This window comes from Monomorium pharaonis, chromosome 2 (genome assembly GCF_013373865.1).
Source record: "Monomorium pharaonis isolate MP-MQ-018 chromosome 2, ASM1337386v2, whole genome shotgun sequence".
Taxonomy (NCBI): Eukaryota; Metazoa; Arthropoda; class Insecta; order Hymenoptera; family Formicidae; genus Monomorium; species Monomorium pharaonis.
In genome coordinates, this window is record NC_050468.1 from 29,388,069 (window position 1) to 29,409,984 (window position 21,916).

At 38.0% G+C, this 21,916-nt stretch overlaps 1 protein-coding gene across 3 annotated transcripts in view; it reads left to right on the forward strand.

Moving 5' to 3' along the window:
• LOC105836662 (serine-rich adhesin for platelets) overlaps positions 1–21,916 on the forward strand; it is a 65,135-nt gene that overhangs the window by 38,166 nt on the left and 5,053 nt on the right. For 2 of the 3 annotated variants that reach the window (XM_012680851.3, XM_036283074.1), the window contains exon 8: positions 6,030–6,884. In XM_012680851.3, the coding sequence (XP_012536305.1) occupies positions 6,030–6,884 (855 nt within the window). The remainder of the gene's footprint in view (positions 1–6,029; positions 6,885–21,916) is intronic. The other variant, XM_012680852.3, reaches the window with a different exon arrangement.

Genomic DNA, 21,916 nt, shown 5'->3' on the forward strand with positions numbered 1-21,916 from the left:
CGAAATGCGGTACCGCGTCGCCCTTTTGGAAACATCGTCGCGAGCCGCAAGATTCCCCCACGCCCCCGCGATCGTTTTTAAATCACCGGATACACGATAACGGGGTAAAATGTTGATTTACTCGCTGCCTACGCGAGGCGAACCTTAAGGGCCATTGTAAGAAACTAACTAAATCACAAATAATTATTTCTTTAGTGATCGAACAGTAATCGACTGTGATTAGTTGATTTTTCACAACCTTATGTTTACAACTACGTTTACGCAGAATTGTAGAATCGCCTTAAGGCGAACCGACCGACGACGCCAGGCAGGCAGTCGGCTCCGATGAACATTGGTTCAACGATCGTTCCGCGAGCGAACCTGAAGGATACCTGTACGTGTGTGCCAACCTACATAATTCATATCGGTATGGAGCAACCGTTTTGACGAGGAGAGAAAAAAAAAATGGGGGAGAAGATCGCGCGGACGATGTTTTTGCGAAGAATTTGCGAGCGAGACGAGGAGCGCGCGGATTCGTCGTGCGAATTCCTATCGGCCGGCCAAACGAGACGACGAGATATAAAGGAATAGCGGCGAATATCTCTCTTTCTTTTTCTCCTCGTTTCTCTCGCCGCGCCGTACAGCATGGATTACCGACACGCGTAATCCAATATTTCCGTGTAATTCATATCGCCGTCGGCTGCAAGGAGCGTCTGGCACGCGTCGATCCCGGCTTCGCAGGCTTCGTAGCCGAGAGGCATTTTGTTTTCGAGTAACATAAAATGTAGAGTCGAGTGCGAACCATTACATTCGCATACGAATGAAACTGAGTCGAATCAGGTTAAGGCTCGATTCGATTCGGATTTGAATCTCTATGATAAAACAATTTTCTAAGTAAAATATGTACAAATCATATATATATATATTGACAATTTTATAAAATTATATTTAAAATAACTTTACATTATGTAATCAATTTTTTTTTTTTTTTAATAGAAATCTTTTTTATTATCTATAGATTATAATGTTACCTAACAATAATTATATTAAAAATTATATTTCAACGTAATTCGATTCGATTTGATTTAATTCAATTCAAATTTGAGGAAAGAAATGAAATTCAATTTGATTCGATTCAATGTTGAAAAATCTTGATTCGCACATCCTCGATAAAACGTGACACGTATGTACGTCACGACAGTTTAAAATTACAGACGAACAATTCCCGCGCGACGATCTCAATCCTCGTAGTATTTCCGAAGTTATTAATTCAAGTGGCGTACTTATAGCGATTCAAAAATGGCATTGGCGAAGAGCCGATTGCGCATTTCTCATGTGGATCTCGTTATCAAGTTCGTGTGACTGAATGACAATCGCGAAGAAAAATGTCGCGTGCATGCATTGCGATTTAAGAAACCGTTTTAGAATTCACTCGACGTCGTGAACTTCTCCATTATCGTCATTATTTTATATTGACGTATATACTTGACCAGGAATATATTTCAGATTTCTCACACTTTCTTTTATTAGTAGATTTTTCAAGCTATTTGCAAAATCGACCTTGCTTTAAAAAAAAAATTGTATGGAGGTCATGTATATGGTTCTAAAGGTCATTTAATTTTTTTTTTTTTTTTACATTGATAATTTTAGTTATTTGACATTGACATTTAATTTTTAGTTCCCTCTAAGAGTACAATCTAGTTTAATAATTTATATTAATAAATATATTTTTAACTTTTAAATTATAATTCTTTCTGTTTGAAGTCGACGTGTGATGTGAACTGCCACTCTGAAGATTTGCATAACTTCTTTAAAAGTACTTTAAAACATATTTGTGCCAATAAAAGTTTACTTTTAAAAATATACTTAAAAAACAGAAAAATGATTTACTTGTCCACACTGGTAAATATTAAATAATCTTTAAACCAATTTCTTGAGTTAAATATTTTATTATTTTCAATTTCAAAAATTTTATTATTTTAACATAAAACATGTAACTAAACAGGTGACTACATTTAATCAATCCTTTTCTATGGCTTAAATCAATTTCAAAGTAAGCATTGCTCCTATTAATAATAATTAGTAATAGCTTTAATTGAATTGAACTTTATTGAATGTAAATAATAAGCAGGCATACAGAATACATATGTTTATGCAGCGTATAAATATAATAAATATAATAATGAATAAATATAAATAATCGCAGACAAAGGGCAATAATTTATTTAGTTAGGAAACAATAAATTAACCTTTAGTCAAATTAAATACATTTTTAGTTTAATTATTGAATTCCATTGTTTCATAAATTAATGACACACTGAATAGGAGCAGTCGTGACGTAGGAATGCTTAAAAAAAATGACTTGCACACATTGGATGCAATTCATCATTAACAGTGTAGGTGTACTCGTTTTTTAAACGTAATAACGTGACGTAAAACATAAACATGCGCGATTTGATTATCGTATTGCGTGTTAACGTTATCTGTGCGGTCGCTTAGGGCCGTTAAGGCTATCCCTCGACCACCTTACCATGTGGAATCGCTATATGTTGTTACGTATGTGTATGTACCAGTACAGTTCATCGAGCCCTAGGATCGAGAGAAGTAGCGTGCGCTATCTCCGTGCCAGACTTTCATTCATCGGATTTATCGTAGCTTCGCTATCAACGACCGGTCGCGCTCTATAAGTGACCTTGGGTGGTTGCCGCTGTCGTCACGCCACCATCACATTGAATGGATGTGAAAAAGACGTAGAATTCATGAACCTCCCCAACATCGAGATCGTGCGCTTTGACAGCCGCACAAGCGACGCTCAGGTTCATTCACAATAAACCTTTTTTTCTGCCAAGATAAAAAAAAACTTAAATTTTGATTTTATCGTAGCTACGTAAATTGTTCCCTCTTTTTTAACATGACGTAAGAGTCATATAGAAATAATAAAAAATACATTTATTATATCGAGCGGAAAGGGTGAGAAACGGAATAAAGAAATATTTGGAAATTCATGAGCAATTTAGTCCGAGTTCTTTTTAAACCTAGGATTTAACGGGGCGAACACTGGTGACCTGGGTCCGAAAAAACCCCGATCGCTGGGCGAGAGTAAAAAGGGAGTTAATCGTCAATCCTGCGGCGTTAGCTCGACATCATTTGCGCACGTTCTCGCCTTCGTTTTCTCGCTCATTCTCCTCCCCCCATTGCGTTAACGATGTGACACGCGCTCGTAGAATTCTGAAGAACGACGAACAATCGATAGCGCGCGTGTAATGAAGTTCTTCCTCTCGTTTCTTTTTCCCCCGATAATGTACCCCTCTTCCCCCAATAATGTACTCGAGAGACGAAATGTAATGTCTCGTTCCCAATAATAACCCGAGAGACGAACGAAATGTCACGACGGTGATCGTGAGCATGGTACTCGTCGAGGATATATAGATACCTGCCGATTATCGCACCTGCCATCGGCTCGGATATACTCATTGTGGACACATCCGATTATCGATCGATACGATCCCCGATGTGGTCGTCCAATGCGTCACCCAGCGTTTGTCCGGATGTCCCTAATGACCCCTTTTGTACCCTATATGTACATTGGTGTTGCTAGAATTTTCCATAAAAGTCGTAGAACATGGTAGTACATCCCTCGGGGGAGGAAGGGAGAAAGGATTTTATACATATTTATTTACACATATACATCCTTTTTCTCTCTCTTTCTATCGCCCAGATGGCGACCGAACGCTCTTGCGGTGTAATAGAGTCACTAGAGCGCAAATTTAAGAGAAATGAAAGAGAAGACGAGAGGTGAGCGGCAAATGTAGCAAGAGAAGAAACGAAATAACAAAGAGGGAGGGAGGGAGAGAGAGAGGCGGAGGACGAAGGAACGATGGATGAGAGAGAGGACTACGCAGGCGTCGATAGGTGGCATAGCGTGTTAGGTCAACGTACCTTCTGCCAGGGCCGCACGATTTATTGCCGCACCTTCCCTGATTTGACGAACCTGTCGCGAAATTCTGGTCCGGGGCGCGCGAGATTCTCCACCCTTTTAAATCGCTGTCCGAGAACGACCGGTGAGACTGACGTTTGTACACGTCAGTCGTATCGGCCCGTTTGGACGGTCTCTGATACTCTTGTAAAGTGACCGCAAAATGAACAGAATAGTGTACAGCTCAGAAAAGGCAATAATATTAATTCAACAATCATTGTCTCATATATAAGCAGGGACCTAAAATTTTTAGAGTTTGATAATCTTAAATTTCCACAAAATATATTTTTATTTCAATATTTGTTATAATAATTATTTGAAGAGTACAATGTAATCGTTCGATAATACCAGTATTAAACGGTTCTAATTCGTTGAAGATATTGTTATTTTTTATCTAATATTTTTTTTCTTAATTTAATGAAAATTATTATTGAATATTGAAAACACTTCTTTTCGATAAAACTATTTAAATTATTTATGTAAGCAAGTTATATTTGTTCAGATTAACAAATTTTTTAAGGATTTTATATTCTTAGTTATACAATGATTGTAGATTTTATAATTTTTTTCTATGTACGTGCAGAAGTTTTGTATGCAAAAAATACATTTGCTAAAAAATAATCTTATCTGTTTCTGAAATAGAAAAGAATAGGATTGATACACGAAGAAACTATTTTTATTATATTTACCCTGAAAATCGTAGTAGAGTCGTAGAACAATATTGTATTTCAAGAAATTTTATATAATTTTCTCTGATTTATTAGTATCTGCTGTTTCTACTACACATGTTTTATATTTTAACCCAATAAAACAAAGTATATTTAATTATTTTTACTTATAATTATGTTTTAATTACCTTAAATTATTGAACATATTATGGAAAGGATTTTCTTGTCTCTTAGATGAAACACATTAATAGAAAAAATTAACGGAAAATAAGGATATAATATTTTTTTCATATTAAACACATCTTTATGCAACAGCAGCAATAATAAAGAAATGATCTACAATCCAGATGTTACGGGACATTCGAGTGTATATGTGATATGATCTGCGTATAGAAACAGGAAGTCGTCGTTCTCACTTGGGGAAGTAAACGCGGTAAATTCCACAGCGGAAACACTCGGTAAAAGCTGGACGTCACGAGATATTTGAATATTCAAAAGACATCCCTAGAAAGTATCTAAAGTTGATCTTGCAAAAAATAGTCACGTTTCATCCAATTTGTAGCAAAGATGATAAGTTCAACAGCAATGATTCCATAATTGCTAAAACTTCACAGCGATTCCGACGGATTATACAATTATATATATTTGCATTTTGTAGTGCAAGATTAGCGAAAATTATTAATAAAATAATAAAAAATAAATTTTTACTTCTTATCTTTCTTACAAAGATGGATAACGTTGTTGCACGCTACAATTAATAATTTCGCTGGTCGTGCTTACAACTTGTTAAATATCGCGTGTATAACTTACAAGAATTTAAGGAACTGTTGCTTCAGTCTCATTGCTATTTGTAGATCTAGAAACAACGCATTATTTATCGTAAAAAATTCTTAGGACGGAAAATGTCATGGAAAAAAAGAAGAAAGATTTCCTTGTTCAAACTTACAATTAGTTATACATTCCTGAAATAGAAACACAAGCAATTCTCACAGTAGAAAATAATACTTACGCGATATAGTTACGCGAACATTTTGAACGCGATCGCGTGATAATCTTCGAGCGCGATTTATTCCACGAGCCATTGACTCTTCCGACTACAAACCGTACTTTTATTACGATGACTCACGCCAATAAGTTAATCGAGTGCGGAACAGCAAAACACGCTTCTGCTGTGTTTTTGCAAGTCTTCCAGGAATTTGTCTTTCCATCGCGGAGAATTTTCTAATAGAAGGCTTAACAACGAGACCACGCAACGGTTTCGAAATTATGCCCAACGACATAATAATATAATTAAAAAGTAATAGTAGTCGACACACACACACACACACACACAACCGTTAAGTATAACAACTGTTGTTGAAAATTTTAACGAAAAGAATAACGAGCGTGTCGTTTTATTTTTGCAGACGATCTCAAGCACGTGCATCAGGCTCTGCTGCAGAGCGCGAAGCGCGCAGGCTCCCTGGACAATATCACTGTAATCGTGGTGTTCCTGAGATCGCCGGTCGAGATCGCCTCGCGTACGAATCCGCACTTGACGCATCAAGCACCGAATGGTCTATTACTAAACAACATGGATCCGAATAACCCGATCCCGTCGAATCACGATCAGTTCGATATGAATCCGTCCTACCTCAAGCAATTGATAGATGCGCAAACCGACAAGGTGGAGCCACCCCCGTTCGACGTGAACCTGCTACTCGCACAACCCATGTGCGGAATGACCAGAAACGGCAAACACCGAGGTGACAACGACGACGACGACGACGAGGAGTACGATTACACGGATGTAGGTCCGGAGACCGATGTGGACGCCGGCGAGGACGTGCTGGCACGCGGCAATGCGTACCAGCCCCTCGCCGCGTCGTCGTCGCTCGATTTCTCCCCCGAGACCGAGAAGCCGGCGGTGGAAATCGACGAGAAGCAGCACAAGGAGGACGAGGACGACGACGACGACGACGACGACGACGACGACGACGACGACGACGATGATGATGATGACAATAGAAACGACAACGATTATTCGAACCGCGACAACGCGAACGTCTGCCCGGTGGACTCGACGGTAAACGATGGCGACGTGGACAATCGTGTCCGACCGAGTGACAGAGACGTTCCGTGCGCCGTGGACGATGATGAAACGCCGCCGTTGCCGCAACGCGATGACGATGACGCGCGTGTCGTCGAGACTGCTGCTACCACGCATACTACAACCGTCGTGGACGATGACGGTGAGTCGCCACCCTCGCCGCGAGCTGCCAGTAAGTGCAACTTGTCCGTTGTAAGGGTCCGGCTGTGCGCCGCGCTGGTGTATGGTTACGCTTATCACACGGTGAACAATCTGTTCGTGTCGTTGGCGAACTACATCTCGAACTCGTTCGCCGCTCACGTTTTTGGTCTACGCAGAAAATGAGCCGCGCGTGTCTTCCAGGAGATTCGCCTGAAGATCGAAAACGGACGAAGTCGAGAAATGTATATGTCAGCGACATGTCAGCGGATTAACCGGCGCGATGTAAAATATGGAATATCGCCGCTCTGCGATAAGATTGCGCCTAGTTATTATGCGTATCGCTCGTATTTTATGTTGTTTGCAGGAACGATGCAAAATACGCACGATTGTTGTTTCGAATGTGCCGAGATCGTCTCTAGAGATCCTATAACAGAGAACCTTTGACCACGAGATAGAAACTTTGTTTGATCGTCAAATTCCCGCTCGACGTATGCCTTTTAATCGTCTAATGAATTATTGCGATACGAGCATTTATTTTTCATTTAGTTGAAAGCTTTCCGAAACACCCTATAAAAACTTTTTTATATTGGGAAAAACTAGAATCACTAGCCTTCAAAGTTTGAGTAATGAGGATCACAGAATGGGCGATAGTAATTTGCTTTATATATAAATATAATAATATATTCTTTATTTTACCCTTCTCTTTTTACATACGGGCCGCGAAGTGGCAGAGTTACTTTTTTTAAATTTTGTTAACCGATCTTGAATTTCTTGTTTTAAATCTATTTTTTTATTTAAAATAATAAAAAGTAACTGCCATTGACGATCCCAAGCCCGTATGCAAAAAGAGGAGGATAAAATAAAGAATTCATGGCCCAAAAATTGGCCTTATTGCCCTTCTTTAATTGGTACCTCTTTACTCTTAACAAATTTTGAAAGCAAAATTTTTTTTCTTTTACGACACTGTCATTGCTTGAATGTATCGAGTATATTATTAAGATTATAGAGTGAGGTAGTGGCACCTTAATAGACAGTATACATAGAGTAAGATAATATATATATTATCAATATACATGCATCTTTTTCACGCATGACTTGACGAAAAAATCGTTCGTGGTCAGACTCTGTTATAGAGGCTCTGCAGTCTTGAAAACTCTGTCCGAAGAAAGAGGACAATATCGCTTGTTAGCAATATCGCTTTTTTTTCGAGAGTACAAAAAGCGAGCCTATGGTAAGGTATGCAGATATTTGGTAGATGCATGTTACGACTGCAAGTGTCTTTCGTGTCACGTTTCCTACATACAGATGCGAGAGTGCATAAGGAGTAAAATTAAAACGCATTCGAATGCACGGTGCGTCCGATGCGATTTACATCACTGAAGGTGTAGAGTGAATTCCCCGTGAATGACCTGCTTTTCGTGTACTTACGCGATCCGCAAATGGAGCTCACTCTACTCTCTTTACTAACCGAAATACGGCGAACACACGCTTTTCTTATAGCATCGATCAGCCGTTACATCCGTGATCTTACTCGGATAAACAGAGTCCGAAATCAGTCAGTGCTGTTTTTTTTTTCTCGATAGTATAATATCACGCGGGTAAAGTATCTCGCTTCTGTTATTTATTTTTCATTATGCAGATACGTTATCATTATTAATGGCCTATTTGCCGCCGCGTTAAGCGTGGCTGTAATGAACAGCAGAATGCTGATGACATCACGGAGAACTATAATTTTTCTTATAAATCTTTTATAAAGTCAGTTCAGCATTGTCAAACGTGAGAAATGTTTAATTATCGTGACTCATGTGCAAGCTAATGAACAATGAAATTCGAGAGATAGCAAGTAACGGAAGTGGTGATTGTGTCAGCGAATGTACCGTACGAGAAAATCTTTTTCTAATTGACTTTGAAATTAATCCTATTTAACCCGCATCGGCAGCATCGCGAAAAATGTAAATGAATGCCCAATAAGGGTAATAAAAAGCAACGTAACGCCATAACGCACTTTCGCGATAAGCGGAAATATCGAATGTCAAGTAAACGAGCCTCATTAACGTAAACTGGGCATCGTAAATCATCATTATTATTAGATAAGCAATTTTTTAAATGCTTATATGTCCAGAAACGAAGGAAAGATTTTTAAATTATAAATTATTCATGGTAAATAAAAACGGATAATATATAGTTTAGAGCAATAATTAGTAATCAATGTGACGTATATCATTTTACTATTAAAAGTTAAAAAAATTTTTATGTGTTAATCAAATTAATGAAAAATGATTTTTAAACATTTGAAAAATAATATTAGAAAGTTATGCAGAGCAATTTGAAAATATGTATAATTGAAAAAATTATATTAATTTATTTGATAAATAAAAAATATAAATTGCCCTGTAATGTTAAAATACGATTTGATAATCTAATTGTTGCTCTGCATATTATTTTTGACACAAATTCGAAAACAGATATCTCTCGAGAGACTTAGATTTTTTATGTTTTTTTAATAATATTTAATTTTATTTTGCATTTTATTTATATTTTTTAAATTTGATTTTTCTCAGTTTTGCTTTCTCTTAAATATTTTATTATCGCGTACAGATTTTTTTACGGGCTACACAAAATTGGCTACCCCAGTCTTTCAAAATGACGATATATTTTTAAACATTAAGAAATGACGCTTGCACGCGATAAAAGGAAAAGTAATACAATTTGACATGTACATTTCAGTCTGTCCTGAGATATAGAAATACAGCAATTCCCCATTATCATTATCGCTAAACCGTTTCAGTTAATTAACGAGCACCGTACCATCATGTGTGTCTCCGACATTATCGCGTACCGTTACGAACGTTCAAATTGAGCGCGCGACGGCCGCGGGTTCGCGCCGCCACGCCGTCGATTGGCCGCCGTGGCGCCCTCGCGTCGCCGATTCGCCGCGGCGCGGCCAATCAGGCGGCGTGCCGCCAACTGTCGCCGGTCATGTGCGGGAGCCTTTCGGTAACAGCAGTTCCTCCCGTGAGCCTCGTACGGTCGAGAGAATCGTGAGTGTGCGTCTTTGGGTCTCCTTCGAGCGGAGTTTTCGCGGTATATCGTGGTACCTCCCTCTCTCTCCCTCTTTCGCACTGGATACGCCGTCGTTTTGGGTGCACCGTTACACGTATAGCCGGCGCTTCCTTCTCGCGAGGACGGACACGCACGGCACGGACGGAAGAAAGCTCTCCGACGAGGTACGTTGCCCCCGTTTCTCCTCGGCCGTCGGCTATCGCGCCGGGTACCTCCGGTGGAAACCCTGAACTGCGAATTTAAATTTGGAAGTGACGCCGTCGCCGCTGACGACGACGACGACGACGACGCTTGCGTGGCGTCGTTCGGAATAGATCGCAGCGTTGACAGCGTGGATAGCCGCGTTGTTGCCGGCCGGCGACCGGCGGCCGAAATCGGTGCGACGGCGATGGCTTTCGCTCCTTGGCACGGTGGACGTGAATGAGGATCTATCGTACGCCACGATGGTCGATCGACGAACGACGCCGTTATCGCGAATAGGCGTAGAGATCGCTTCCGTGTCTACGGCGCGAGAGCCGAGCCCAGTGACGTTATACATACCGGTTTCGGAGTCTGGGCCACGCCAATGCTTCGCTCTTTGTTTTTTTCATCTTCGTTTCCTCACTTTCTTTTTTTCTCTTTCACCTCTAATGTTGTTTTCTATCAATGTATAGAGTAACTTTAATCTCGATTTAATTTACTCTTTATCTGTTTGTAAATCTTGAGACTAGAGAAAGATAAATCGAGATTAATTTACGTTGGTAAAAATGACGCGAGAAGAAGGTAAAAAGTTGTGGATCTAGATTAAGATTAATCTATACTTCTTTCCTTTCTCTCCGCATGAATACGTTTTTGTTTTTTTTTTTTTTTTGTTTTCATAACCTAACCTAACCTAAACACGTGGATTCATCATATCCGACGGTATTTTATCTACTTAAAATATTTAAAAGATGTTAATAAAACTTCTTGTTACGTTGCAGTTGAAGATTTTATAATTTTAATGAGCATTATTTATTGGGCGTTTTTTTTTTTTTAATTAATAAAGATCTAATTCTAAATAATTTAGAGCTACTCGCTTCGAACTTTAGTGTTCCATTTTTTTAACAATAATAAGAAAAACGATCCACGTATTTATCGATGTAAATGGATATGAATCTCGTAGATGCTACTTTTGTTTTCTCTCCTTGTGAAGCGCATTGATATTATTGTAAATCGAGTAAACCTGCTCAGCTCTAAAATCTCTCGCGAACATTTGAGCTCTTTGGTTCTTCTGTCTCCTCGTCTCGTGCGAACGAGAAAAAGGAAGCGGCAGGCTTGGCGAAGAGAGAAAGAAGGAAAAAGAGGCAGCGCCTCGTGTCATGCGAAGCACGACGAAAATGCTGGTGGTGTGAAATCTCTGTATTGTGTATTAGCCTGTCGTCATCGTCGCTGTCGCCGTTGCCGTCACGCTGGGAACGCAGTTGCACCTCGCGATTCGTCAATTATGATTCATCGCTCCAATCTCGCAATCAGATTATATGCAGTTCCGATAAAGTTTACGTCTCTTGCATTTTCGGTACACACGCGCGCGCGCTGAATATTACAATTTTCTACAAATTTCTCTAAATTTATATATATATATATAAATTTTATGTGATCAAAATCTGAAATTAGATATTGATTGCAATTAAATCAATGGCCAGCTATAGTTATAGCTCATCAAGTTTAATGACAAACGCTTCCGTAAAGAATTTCATGAAGAAAGAAAACGATCCTCGCTTTCTGAAAGTAAACACACTGTTTACCCGGCTTTCTTATCATGTGCGCTATAAGCTTTCATTATCATGAGCGCATAATGATAAAAATTGTATAAAATGATTGAATAGGGTTATATTGTCACGGTTATACGCACTTTTTACTTTACATTGTTATCTAGTTCTATTTATATCATTTAATATTGTATATTACGTGGTAATTATTTTTTACCGGTATTTAAAAAATTCCGTTTCTCTAAAGTGTTCCTTTATAATCTGTTCTTTATCTGTACTGAAACTTTGTTTTCAGTAAACTTTAAGTATAGCAAATGTAAGAAGTGTTCGTACAGAGAAGATATTTTTTAAAACTTAATTTTGAAAAAGTCAACTAGTTAAGTAAAGTTAATTAGCAATTTATTATTATCGAACTGACAGATCATATATAGATATATATGTGCATATATCCGTATATATGTGTACTCGTTGCTAATAAATTGCAAATGTGTGTATATATATATTTGTTTCAGTTAAGTACAACAAGTGTACATTAGTTCAGTTATAAAAACATCAGATCTCTTGACCAGAGAGAATAGATTAGTCAGAAGCTCGTTAATAGACTAAAAGTCAATACACAATAGGTGTAGTGAGGCTTAAGAAATTGGTTAATCGAGTATTCTCACATCTGACTGTGATTGGTTAATTTCTTACAGTTTAAGACTTGCACTTATTAATTATTGCAGATCTTAATGCAAAATTTACATTGCGTCCGACATCAAATGTAGAACGTCCGAGCCAATAGAGGAATATGTTTTCTAAAGACAAGAGTGTTTAGAAATCCTATTCCGTAGGATATTGAATCGTATGTCGAATGTCGAACACAATGTGAATCCTACATAAACAGTCTTTATGGAACACTTACGCATGTTACGTATTTTGCTTTGTTTGTGTATTATACGAATTCACAAATTCACAAATACTAAAGTAGGATTTATTAAATTTTAGCTATAATATAAAAGTTCATGGTAACAATCTTTAAAATGTTTTTATTTTTGGTTCTTAGATCTAAATTATTCCAATAAAATTATCAACTTCAATAGAAAAATTGTGAAAATAATACTACAGAAAGTTATCAATTTGATAATTTTTAATTGTTGAATTTCTTAATTAAATTTCTTCAGTTCAAGTATTTTTGCATTTAACTTAAATACATAAAATACTTGAACGTCAATTCAAATATTTATATATTTAATTTAAATACACATAAATACGTAAATTCTACCGAAGAAGTTTAATCAAATTGAAAAATTTAGTCAAATTAATAAACTTTTTTTAAATATATGTACGTGATACTTGTGAGATTTCTCGTATTCTTAATAACTCTGAATTTATTTTAAAAGGTCAAAAAAGAGTATATTGTTCTGAAATCGTAGTTTTTTTTATCAAGTGCTATGAAGCATGAGACAACGATTACGAGATAGGGGAGAGTTGAGGGTCTCAAAACTCGCTGACAGGCAGATTAAAATTTCGCCCGGTGTGATTCGACGCTTCTTTTCATCTCGGCGTGTGACACGGCGGATGCAAAACGCAGGAAACCAAGGCCGATGGCGACAGGGACGGGGAAATAATTGTGAAAATCAATTGCGGACGGGGCACAACCGTAGTGCGACCGGCGGCACTTTCGTGAAAGACGGTTCCTAGCGCGTTTACGATGATGCAATTAATTACGCCGATCGCGTGTCGTTACGTCGCGCGTGTTGTCGTCTTTACGTATTTATAGCTTATACGAAAGTAAAGCGCGCGTATACTCCTCCCTCCCAACAAAACGTACTTCGTAACCAAACGTAAAGGTGATCCCTGAACGTGGCATCCGAGGTAATCTGATCCATCTATCACTATGCTTGCTTGGGAACACAGTTACTGGTGCTCGTCTTACGCTGAATTTAAACAAATTATCATGATGCGGAACACGAGAGAGAGAGAGAGAGAGAGAGAAAGAGAGAGAGATGTGCGTATACATATTACATCACCTGTTTTATTATCAGCGGTTTTTCTTCCTGATCAAATTTTGTTTTTAAATTTTATTTTTGTTCAGTTCAGTACAATTGGTATTTTTTAATATTGTTTTGTTTCAGTATGGTTACGGTGATTATTAGTTAGATCAGTATTTATGGTCGAATATACATTTAAGGGAGTTACGCAGCTAAATCAAAATGAACATATTTTCATGAAACTTTGTAGAGAAGTTTAAATTAGTGGTATAAATTGATTGTAAACATTTCAAAAAGCTAAACTAGCTAGTTATTTAGATATTAAATATTTTATTAACATGGGTTTTTATGGGAATCAATAAATTTTCAGGATTTTTCAGTTTTTATTGTATTAAACGTAGAAGTAATGAACAGCTGTTAGTGAAATTTTACAATGATACATCTTAGCTGTCCAGAAAAATACTGTTAAATTTTTGAAACGATGCACTTGCTTGTTTAAGTGAAATAATTGATAAAATAAAAAAAGTTTACAATAATCGAAGTAATACAGCACGTAAGTGTGGCAAATGTGTGTTAGTGATATAACATGAATTTTAAATTGTTGTAATTAGTTATTTAAGGGTGATATAATAGAGAGAGTGAAGAATGTTTATTCTCAATTTTAAAAAAATTATTTCAGTAATGAAGGTAGTACTTTATAGCCGAATTTTTTTTGTATTTACCATTATTAACTTTAGATCATATGCAGCAAAAAAGGAAGGCAACAAAATGGTCATTTGAATATTTTTCTTTACTTGAACCCCTGTGCCACTTCTTGTACCGGGTCTGTAGTGCGATTCTGTAACTCGTTAAGAGTGTCGGTATCGTTATACTGTCGTTGCGCAGCTTTTTATCATATAAAATATCTTCGCAAAAACTGTAACGATACCGATATCTCTTAACGAGTTATAGAATTGCACTACTGAGCAGAGGAACTCCCTTAAAATCAATTTAAATATTGTTAAGATGTCATCAATCAATCACAGAGTTGTATTTAGCATTTTAAAACATGGAATGGTCTTGAAATAAAACTTGACTTCCGATTTCCAATCGTTGGCCGGTATTCATAGTCAAATCTCATATTTCAAATCATTTTAAGTAGAGTCATAAGATGTCATGAATCAATCACAAACAGGGTTCTAAATAATGCATTACTTTTTGTAATGCATTACGGTTTCATTAGAGAATATTTTTTCAATAACCAATACGAAGGTTCTTAATTACGCATTACTTTTGAAATAATCAATGCAATTTTTTTCATTACGCATTATTGTTGAAATAATCAATGCAATTTTTTTTATTACGCATTACTTTTTAAATAATCAATGCGATTTTTTCCATTTCGGATTACTGTTTTAATAATTAATGAGTGAAGAAATAATTACTTATTAAAAAATTAATAAGTAATGGATTATTTTTTAATTTGCATTTTCATTATCCCTGATCACAGAGCTATATTGACATTTTAAGACATTATTTGAAACGGTCTTTAAATAAGATTTGACTATGAATATCAGCTTATGATTGGTTGGTAACATGTTATGACAACGCTTAAAACAATCTTAAAAATTGACAATGAATACTAGCTTATATTTTCTTAGAAAAAATATAAAGGACAAACCTGAAAGTTTTAGGCCTTTTTTCCTACATATTTTTAAATCAGTGACTGACAAGAAGACTTCATCTTCTGAGACAAACTGCGTTTAGTCCTCACATTGGAATTCGTAATGGCTGATTTAATAATCGATTAATTTAACCGGACATTGGTGAAAGAGCACGTCATCAGCAACAATAGTTGTACTTTTCTGGCGTTCTAGTTCATATATTTAATGCTGCTCTTGCGTGAAACTGAATTTGTCGATTATTTTCCGTAAAAATTTATTCATTAGTGCGACATTAAACATTGGAAGCAAAGCAGAAAAGAATTTCCCGTAATATTGTTAGCATAAAGAGTAAAATTGAATTTTAAAAAAGATAAATCTAAAAGACTATTATTTCAAATAAAAGCTCCGTCTTTTACAAAAAAAAAGACATGGTTACCAGAAGTACCGTTATAACTCGATGTTAATTTTAAACTGCTCTTAACATTAGGTACTAAAATTAAAGCTACAAGCTAAAAGTGTGGTATTATTTCGGACATTTTTATGATTTTGCCAATTTTCCGCTTCTCGGCGAATGTTCACATGACAAGACCTTGCGATACAATCTACAAAATGCTGCGAAAGATTTGCAGTTGTAAGATTGAAATAGCCTCGTATTCTAGTAAGAAAAGATAACGGATAACTAGAACAAGTGCGACTAGTACGACCCCCCCCCCTCCCTCTAAAAAAGGGACCGAACCTACGATCGAGAAATGTCTGCAGAAGTGCAGTTTCCTTTTTCGTCTTCGAAGCGATTCTACATAGCATAGATTATCGCTGCACCGCTCAAAGAGCAGGTTCACGGAGGTAATTGGGTTTTCAAGAAATAACGCTCGCGTGACGGACGCTACGACGTTAATCCTGTAACAACTGTTGCGATAACATTAATCCTTACGCACAGCTGCACAATTTTCTTGTAACCCGTAAAAATGCGAGAATGAATTTATAACGTTATAAACGCGCCGACAGTCGACGCGTTTCTGTGTACGTAGGTTTGCAATAAGACAAGCGTGAGTCACCGCATGAATATTTTACTCAAGAGAGAAAAAAAGACTTTAAGTTAATTTCTGCCTATCTATCGATAACACTTAAACCGCAAGGCGAAACAGTTTCACAGGTTTCTGTACACAAGCTGGCAATAAGACAGACGTAACTTTTTGCAATGGAATATTTTACCCGAGATAAGACTTTAAATTATTTTTTGCTGCCCTCATCGATGGAATGTAGATAGAAATTAATGAATCCTGTTAATTTTTGTAATACACAGTTGCCAGCGCGAGCTCTTTTTAGAGATTAAAAAGCGACCGTGTAAAGTAAAGATTACCGCTGCGCAAAGAGCTTTGCAAAAATGACGCTCAAGTGGACACTGCAGCGCGGCGAGTCTACATCGCAGCGGCCACAGCGGCAATAATGTTAAGGCGGATAATAGAAGTTTTTTCTAGATTCTAATAACTATAATTTAGCGCTATCCAAACGTCATGTGCTATAGCGTCACAAGTTCCATGGTCGTCCGTTACTCTCTACGTGTCGTCCTGTCTGCTCTTCCTCCTCCCGTCGAAGCGCGAGCGTAAAATCGTTGCTTTTCACGTACGGTAGGCGCAAGAGGGAGCTCGTGAGCTGGAAAAAGAGGATAGACCGCTTGCCAGACTTATAAAATTGTCAAAGTAACGGAAATGCCAAGTGAATTCACCAGGCCCGTATGATGCATCGTTTGTTCTTAAATAAACGTTCCGACTTAGACATGAGATATATAACTTTACGTAACGTGCGTCGGCGGTTCTCTCCCTGTTGCCGAGACGAACGAACGAACGAATGAATAACCGCATCACTGGCATGATGCGTCCCGTGCCGGTTAGTTAAACTCGCCGTTTATTACTTTGGAATAATTACGAGGCGTCTATCGCTCTTTTTAATGTAGACCTGTCTGTCTCACTCTCCCCTTCCCATTCTTTCCTCTGTCGAGCTATATACATAGACGTGAGTATTATTTTGCGACTTAAGATAGAAAAACTTCTCACGTGTCTCTCGTGCGAATCTCACGGACAAGTTTTTGATTACGCCGAGAATAAACTGCTTTGCCTCGAAAAGATTTCTCGATATTCTCTAGATATAAAGCAGCATATAAGTTCTTCTCTTTCGGAGGGAGATATCTGTGAAAAATTTGTGCACGGGCAATTGAAAGATGTTCGTTCGAGCGACGAAAAGTTGCTGGAGTATTTATTTATTTTTTTTGCTTCAACTGTTAAAAGTAATCATTAAAATTCTCGAGAGATTGTCCCGAACTGGAAAAAAGATTGATTAGCATCCCCTGTACACAGATTTATTTTTATGCTTGATTATCAAGAAACTCTTCTCAAAATTGTGATAATTTCTCGGGCGTTTTAGATATTTCGGATGAGTTGTTCGGAGCGTGAAAGAGGTATCGCCGTTTTGCCATTCGTTTTGCCGACGCGTCGGTTACTTTTGCAATGTAACCGACAACCGGCGATCGAGCGCAAGTATCTCCCCATTTACTTTTCGCGATAGGTTTCATTTATGCACTCGACATCGAGTCCGTGCAATTCCTTTTTAGGCCGCGTCTGGTTTCTCGGGCGTGAAATATGCGCCGCTGCGCCCCGACGTTTTCGTATGTAAATCAGTAATCAAGCCATTACAAGCGATCATTTTGTCGATCCGCACATTGATGAAACAAGACATTGATAATTAAAAATCCCTCCTTTTTCTTTCGCGAGAGAGCACGCAAAAATGTGAAATACATCAGTTTTATTTTTTAAATACTATACGTATTTGCCCTTGAACAATCGCCTGAATTCCTTATCTTATTGTTAGCAAATCCGAATTTTAACCGGAAATTCCCAACTCCGAGTCTCGTTTCCTCAGAGTTATCATTTCCATTGTTCTCTGAATTCATTCTATAATTATCCAATCTATAAATACTTTGTTATTTTATACGGATAAAAAAATTGCTAACTGAATTTGTTAACTTGATTAAATCTTTTAGTTCAAGTATTTTTTAATTAATTAATTAAATATATAAATACTTGAAAACTGAGAGGAAATTTAATTAATAGGTTGACAAATTTAGTCCAAGATGTACACACACTAGCGACACAATTCTGGAATTAAGGAAATTTTTTTTCCTCTTAAAAAATCAATTTTTATAAAATTTAATTGGAAAATTTTTGGAATTGTTTTTAAATTTAACTTCAATCTGACAAAATTATTTTCTTTTATCTAATTTTTGAAAATACAATAATAGTATATCGATTGACAACAAATGTGGCATACACATATAGCTCGTGTGATTCGCGAGTTTTTATTAAAAAATCAGTTACGCTAAAAAAGTACATTGTTCTCTAAATTGGTATTGTGTGTTTAATCACTTCGTATTTTATACTTTTAGTGTGAGCTACATTATTCAATCGTTACATGTTATTTAGTTAATATTATTTTTTTTATATTTTAATTTCTTTTCTTTTGTAGAATTTAATATCGGAACTTGAGTGGCTTTTTTGTATAATATAATTGAGGAATAATAAAGGTTATAATAAATTTACATCAAAGCTGCAAAACAAATTTTTTTAATTTTTAGAATTAATAATTCATTTAATAAAATTCTTGGAAAACTGGAGAGATTTTCATAGAATTTTTTTTACAAAATTTAAGTAATGCATTCTGAGTCGCCAATTTTTTTCCGGTGTACATTCTACACCGCGAACATGTCCGTATGCTTTTTAGAACATACGTCGTTAGCTCTGTAATACACCCAAAACTCTTACGTCTCGGGATATAATCGAGAGATCCCTCTCTCTGTCTGTCTGTCTCTCTCTCTCTCTCTCTCTCTCTCTCTCTCTCTCTCTCTCTCTCTCTCTCTCTCTCTCTCTCTCTCTCTCTCTCTCTCCTCTCGCTCGTACATATACCTACACACGTACTCGCCTCTTCGTGGGTCCTTCTGTGTGACTTTGGTTTAAAATTAACTCTCCCTCTTACTCTTTGCGACTCTCTCGCGTCGAGACGTGATACTCACACTGTGAAAATGAAAAAGAAAACTATAGGAGGAGGAGGAGGAGGAGGAGGACGACGACACACACGACCCGTCGCCCTTTTCTCCTTTCGTTCTCTTCTGCTCGCGTGGCAAGTATGCCACGAGAGAATTCCATCGTGCTTTCCGACGAGCTGAAATTGCGCGACGCGTCGGGCGTTGGTCGCCCGTCGCGGCGACGTCTTTTCGACGGAGGATTGTCTCGAGGGACGAAGAGCGTTTTCGAAGGGATTGCCTTCATAGTTTCTTACGTTCCTGAGAAATGCAATATATGGCGACAGAGATAGCGCGACGACATTAGAGTGACATTGACTATAATGATCGCCGTCTGATTTTACGTGTCCGTATGCCAGAGTTTTTTTTTTACGCGCAATTTGTGTATCTACATATATATATGGATAAGAAACGACACTGCGAGACTTTGTAAAAATAAGCAACTCAAGTGACGAAGATCCTCCTTTCACGAGTTCGAGTTCGTGAAATTAGGGATTCGCTAATTTATTTGTCAAGAGAGCCAATTAATCCTTCATGACCTAAGGCTAAGAAGACCTTGACGTAGTAGTGATGTATGAGAATTCCACGGCTACCTTTCCAAGCCCATTGTTAGCAATATCGAAGAACCGTAGTTTGTAAGCTATATTTTTCTACTGTCCTATATCGACAGATGATTTTAATGTGTAACGATTTAATAAAAAGGATTCATCTTGACGCGTATTTTTCGAAATTCAATAGAACCAGTTAGAAATGTGTAGCTAGAATTTTTAGGAGGACGGGGGGTTGCGCGATATCGACGCGAAGGCTGCCCGGGTGAGGCGAGTATCTCGCGTGCGGATTTCACGTATCGGGAATCTCTCTCGCAAGTTCAACGTCCCGAGGACTCCGGCAGCGAGATATTATTACCCGAAATCGTGCGATATCACCGGGCTCCCCCTTCGAGGTGCATTAGAAGCGATAAAGTGCGTGGGAGAGGAGTCTTACCTTACCTTGCCCGCGAGTGGTTGGCACGAGTTCGCGTTGGTGGCAAAAGAGAGTCGGGACGAAATTAAAACGGGTTGTTAAGCGAGCAGCGCGCAATCCGCGTGGGCTGCGCGCGTGCGATTTTTTTTCTCCATCGTCCCTTAACCAGTTTCCACGTCAACATTTTCCGGCTTCGTCGGCCAGGTGGTGAGCCGACGGACGTTTCTATCAGCTGCTTTTTTACGCCTCTCTACTACTTTTTTTTCCTACCTCCCTTCTCTCGTTCTGTTTCGTACCTGGCGGCGATGGCGAGCAAACGTTCGTTTCTCGCGCGAGTTGCCTTGGTTTTTTTTTATGATTCATTTTAATTATACTAAAATTAGAAATTAATTATATTTAATTAAATTTTTTATAGGCACGTGACGAACGGAAGTGACCGAACTTTCTCGACGAGTAGAAATTTTAGGTAACGCGCACGAAATTCACCGTATCTACGAATTTTTAGTATATTAATAATGTTAAATCGTAAATTGATGAACGATTAATACTAATTTGTGACGTTATTATATTTCGGTAGCTCATTGAAATTCGTGAGCCGTGAATGAGTTCGGAATCATTACATCAAATTTCATTAATCCAAATTGCTTATTATATTAATTAAATTTAATTATTCTAGTAAAATCAGTTGTGTTAATTTGCTGTTTTCTCTATTAAGCAATAACAATCGTGAAAAAAAAACTTCGTAAGTAATATTGCATCGCAGTTCCCCCCCCCCTCTCTCTTTCTCTCTCTCTCTTTCTCTTTCTCTTGTTTTCTCTTCATAAAAACTCTTGACTTTAGAACAAAATTGCTGAAATCTTTTTTATGAGCCAAATATACGCGGGAGACATAAAGTGCGAAACTTGAGATGAAGACTTTTATCGCGCAAACATTCAATCGAGTATGACAATCGGATCGATCTCCGAGGGTTCGTTTAATCTAACGGGGTGACCGCAATATCGTGGCGACAGAAAAATTTCTCGCGTCAGAGAGGAAGCGTCAAAGTCTTTCGTTGCCCTCGTTATCTCACCACTGCTGCAGAATAGAATTTTTAAAAAAAGCGAGAAGAAAAACGCGCCCATAAGGCCGCGCTCCCTTGTCGCGAATAAAATATATCGAATGGGTCAATCGATTCGACGATTTCCATTCAAATCGAATAGGGGTGACTCTCCTCCAACGACTGTCGCGGTGCACAGGTGGGTGGTGGCGGTGCGTAGACAGGGGCGGGGAGGGGAAATGGAGGTGGCGTGGAGGAGAGTGCTCCGGGGGCTCTGGACTAGATCGATAATGCATCTCTTGGCGGGCGTAGTTCCTCTTAGTCACCGGAGGACGATCGCACCTGCGAGAAGATACTCCTCGCTTTGGTGCGATAAACTCCGGTTCGCGAGAGAGAGATAGTGCTCTCGCTCGTATCGTCGGTCTGTCGTCGTACGTCGTCGAGTACGTGTACGAGTAAAGTGTAATAAAGAGAAGTCCGGGGAAAACCGTGCGGAATATCGTCCGATCGGCCCTTCGAATCGTGATAGCTCGTATCCGGATTCACGAGACAATTCCTCCTCGTTCGATACTTGTTCCCTCGATAC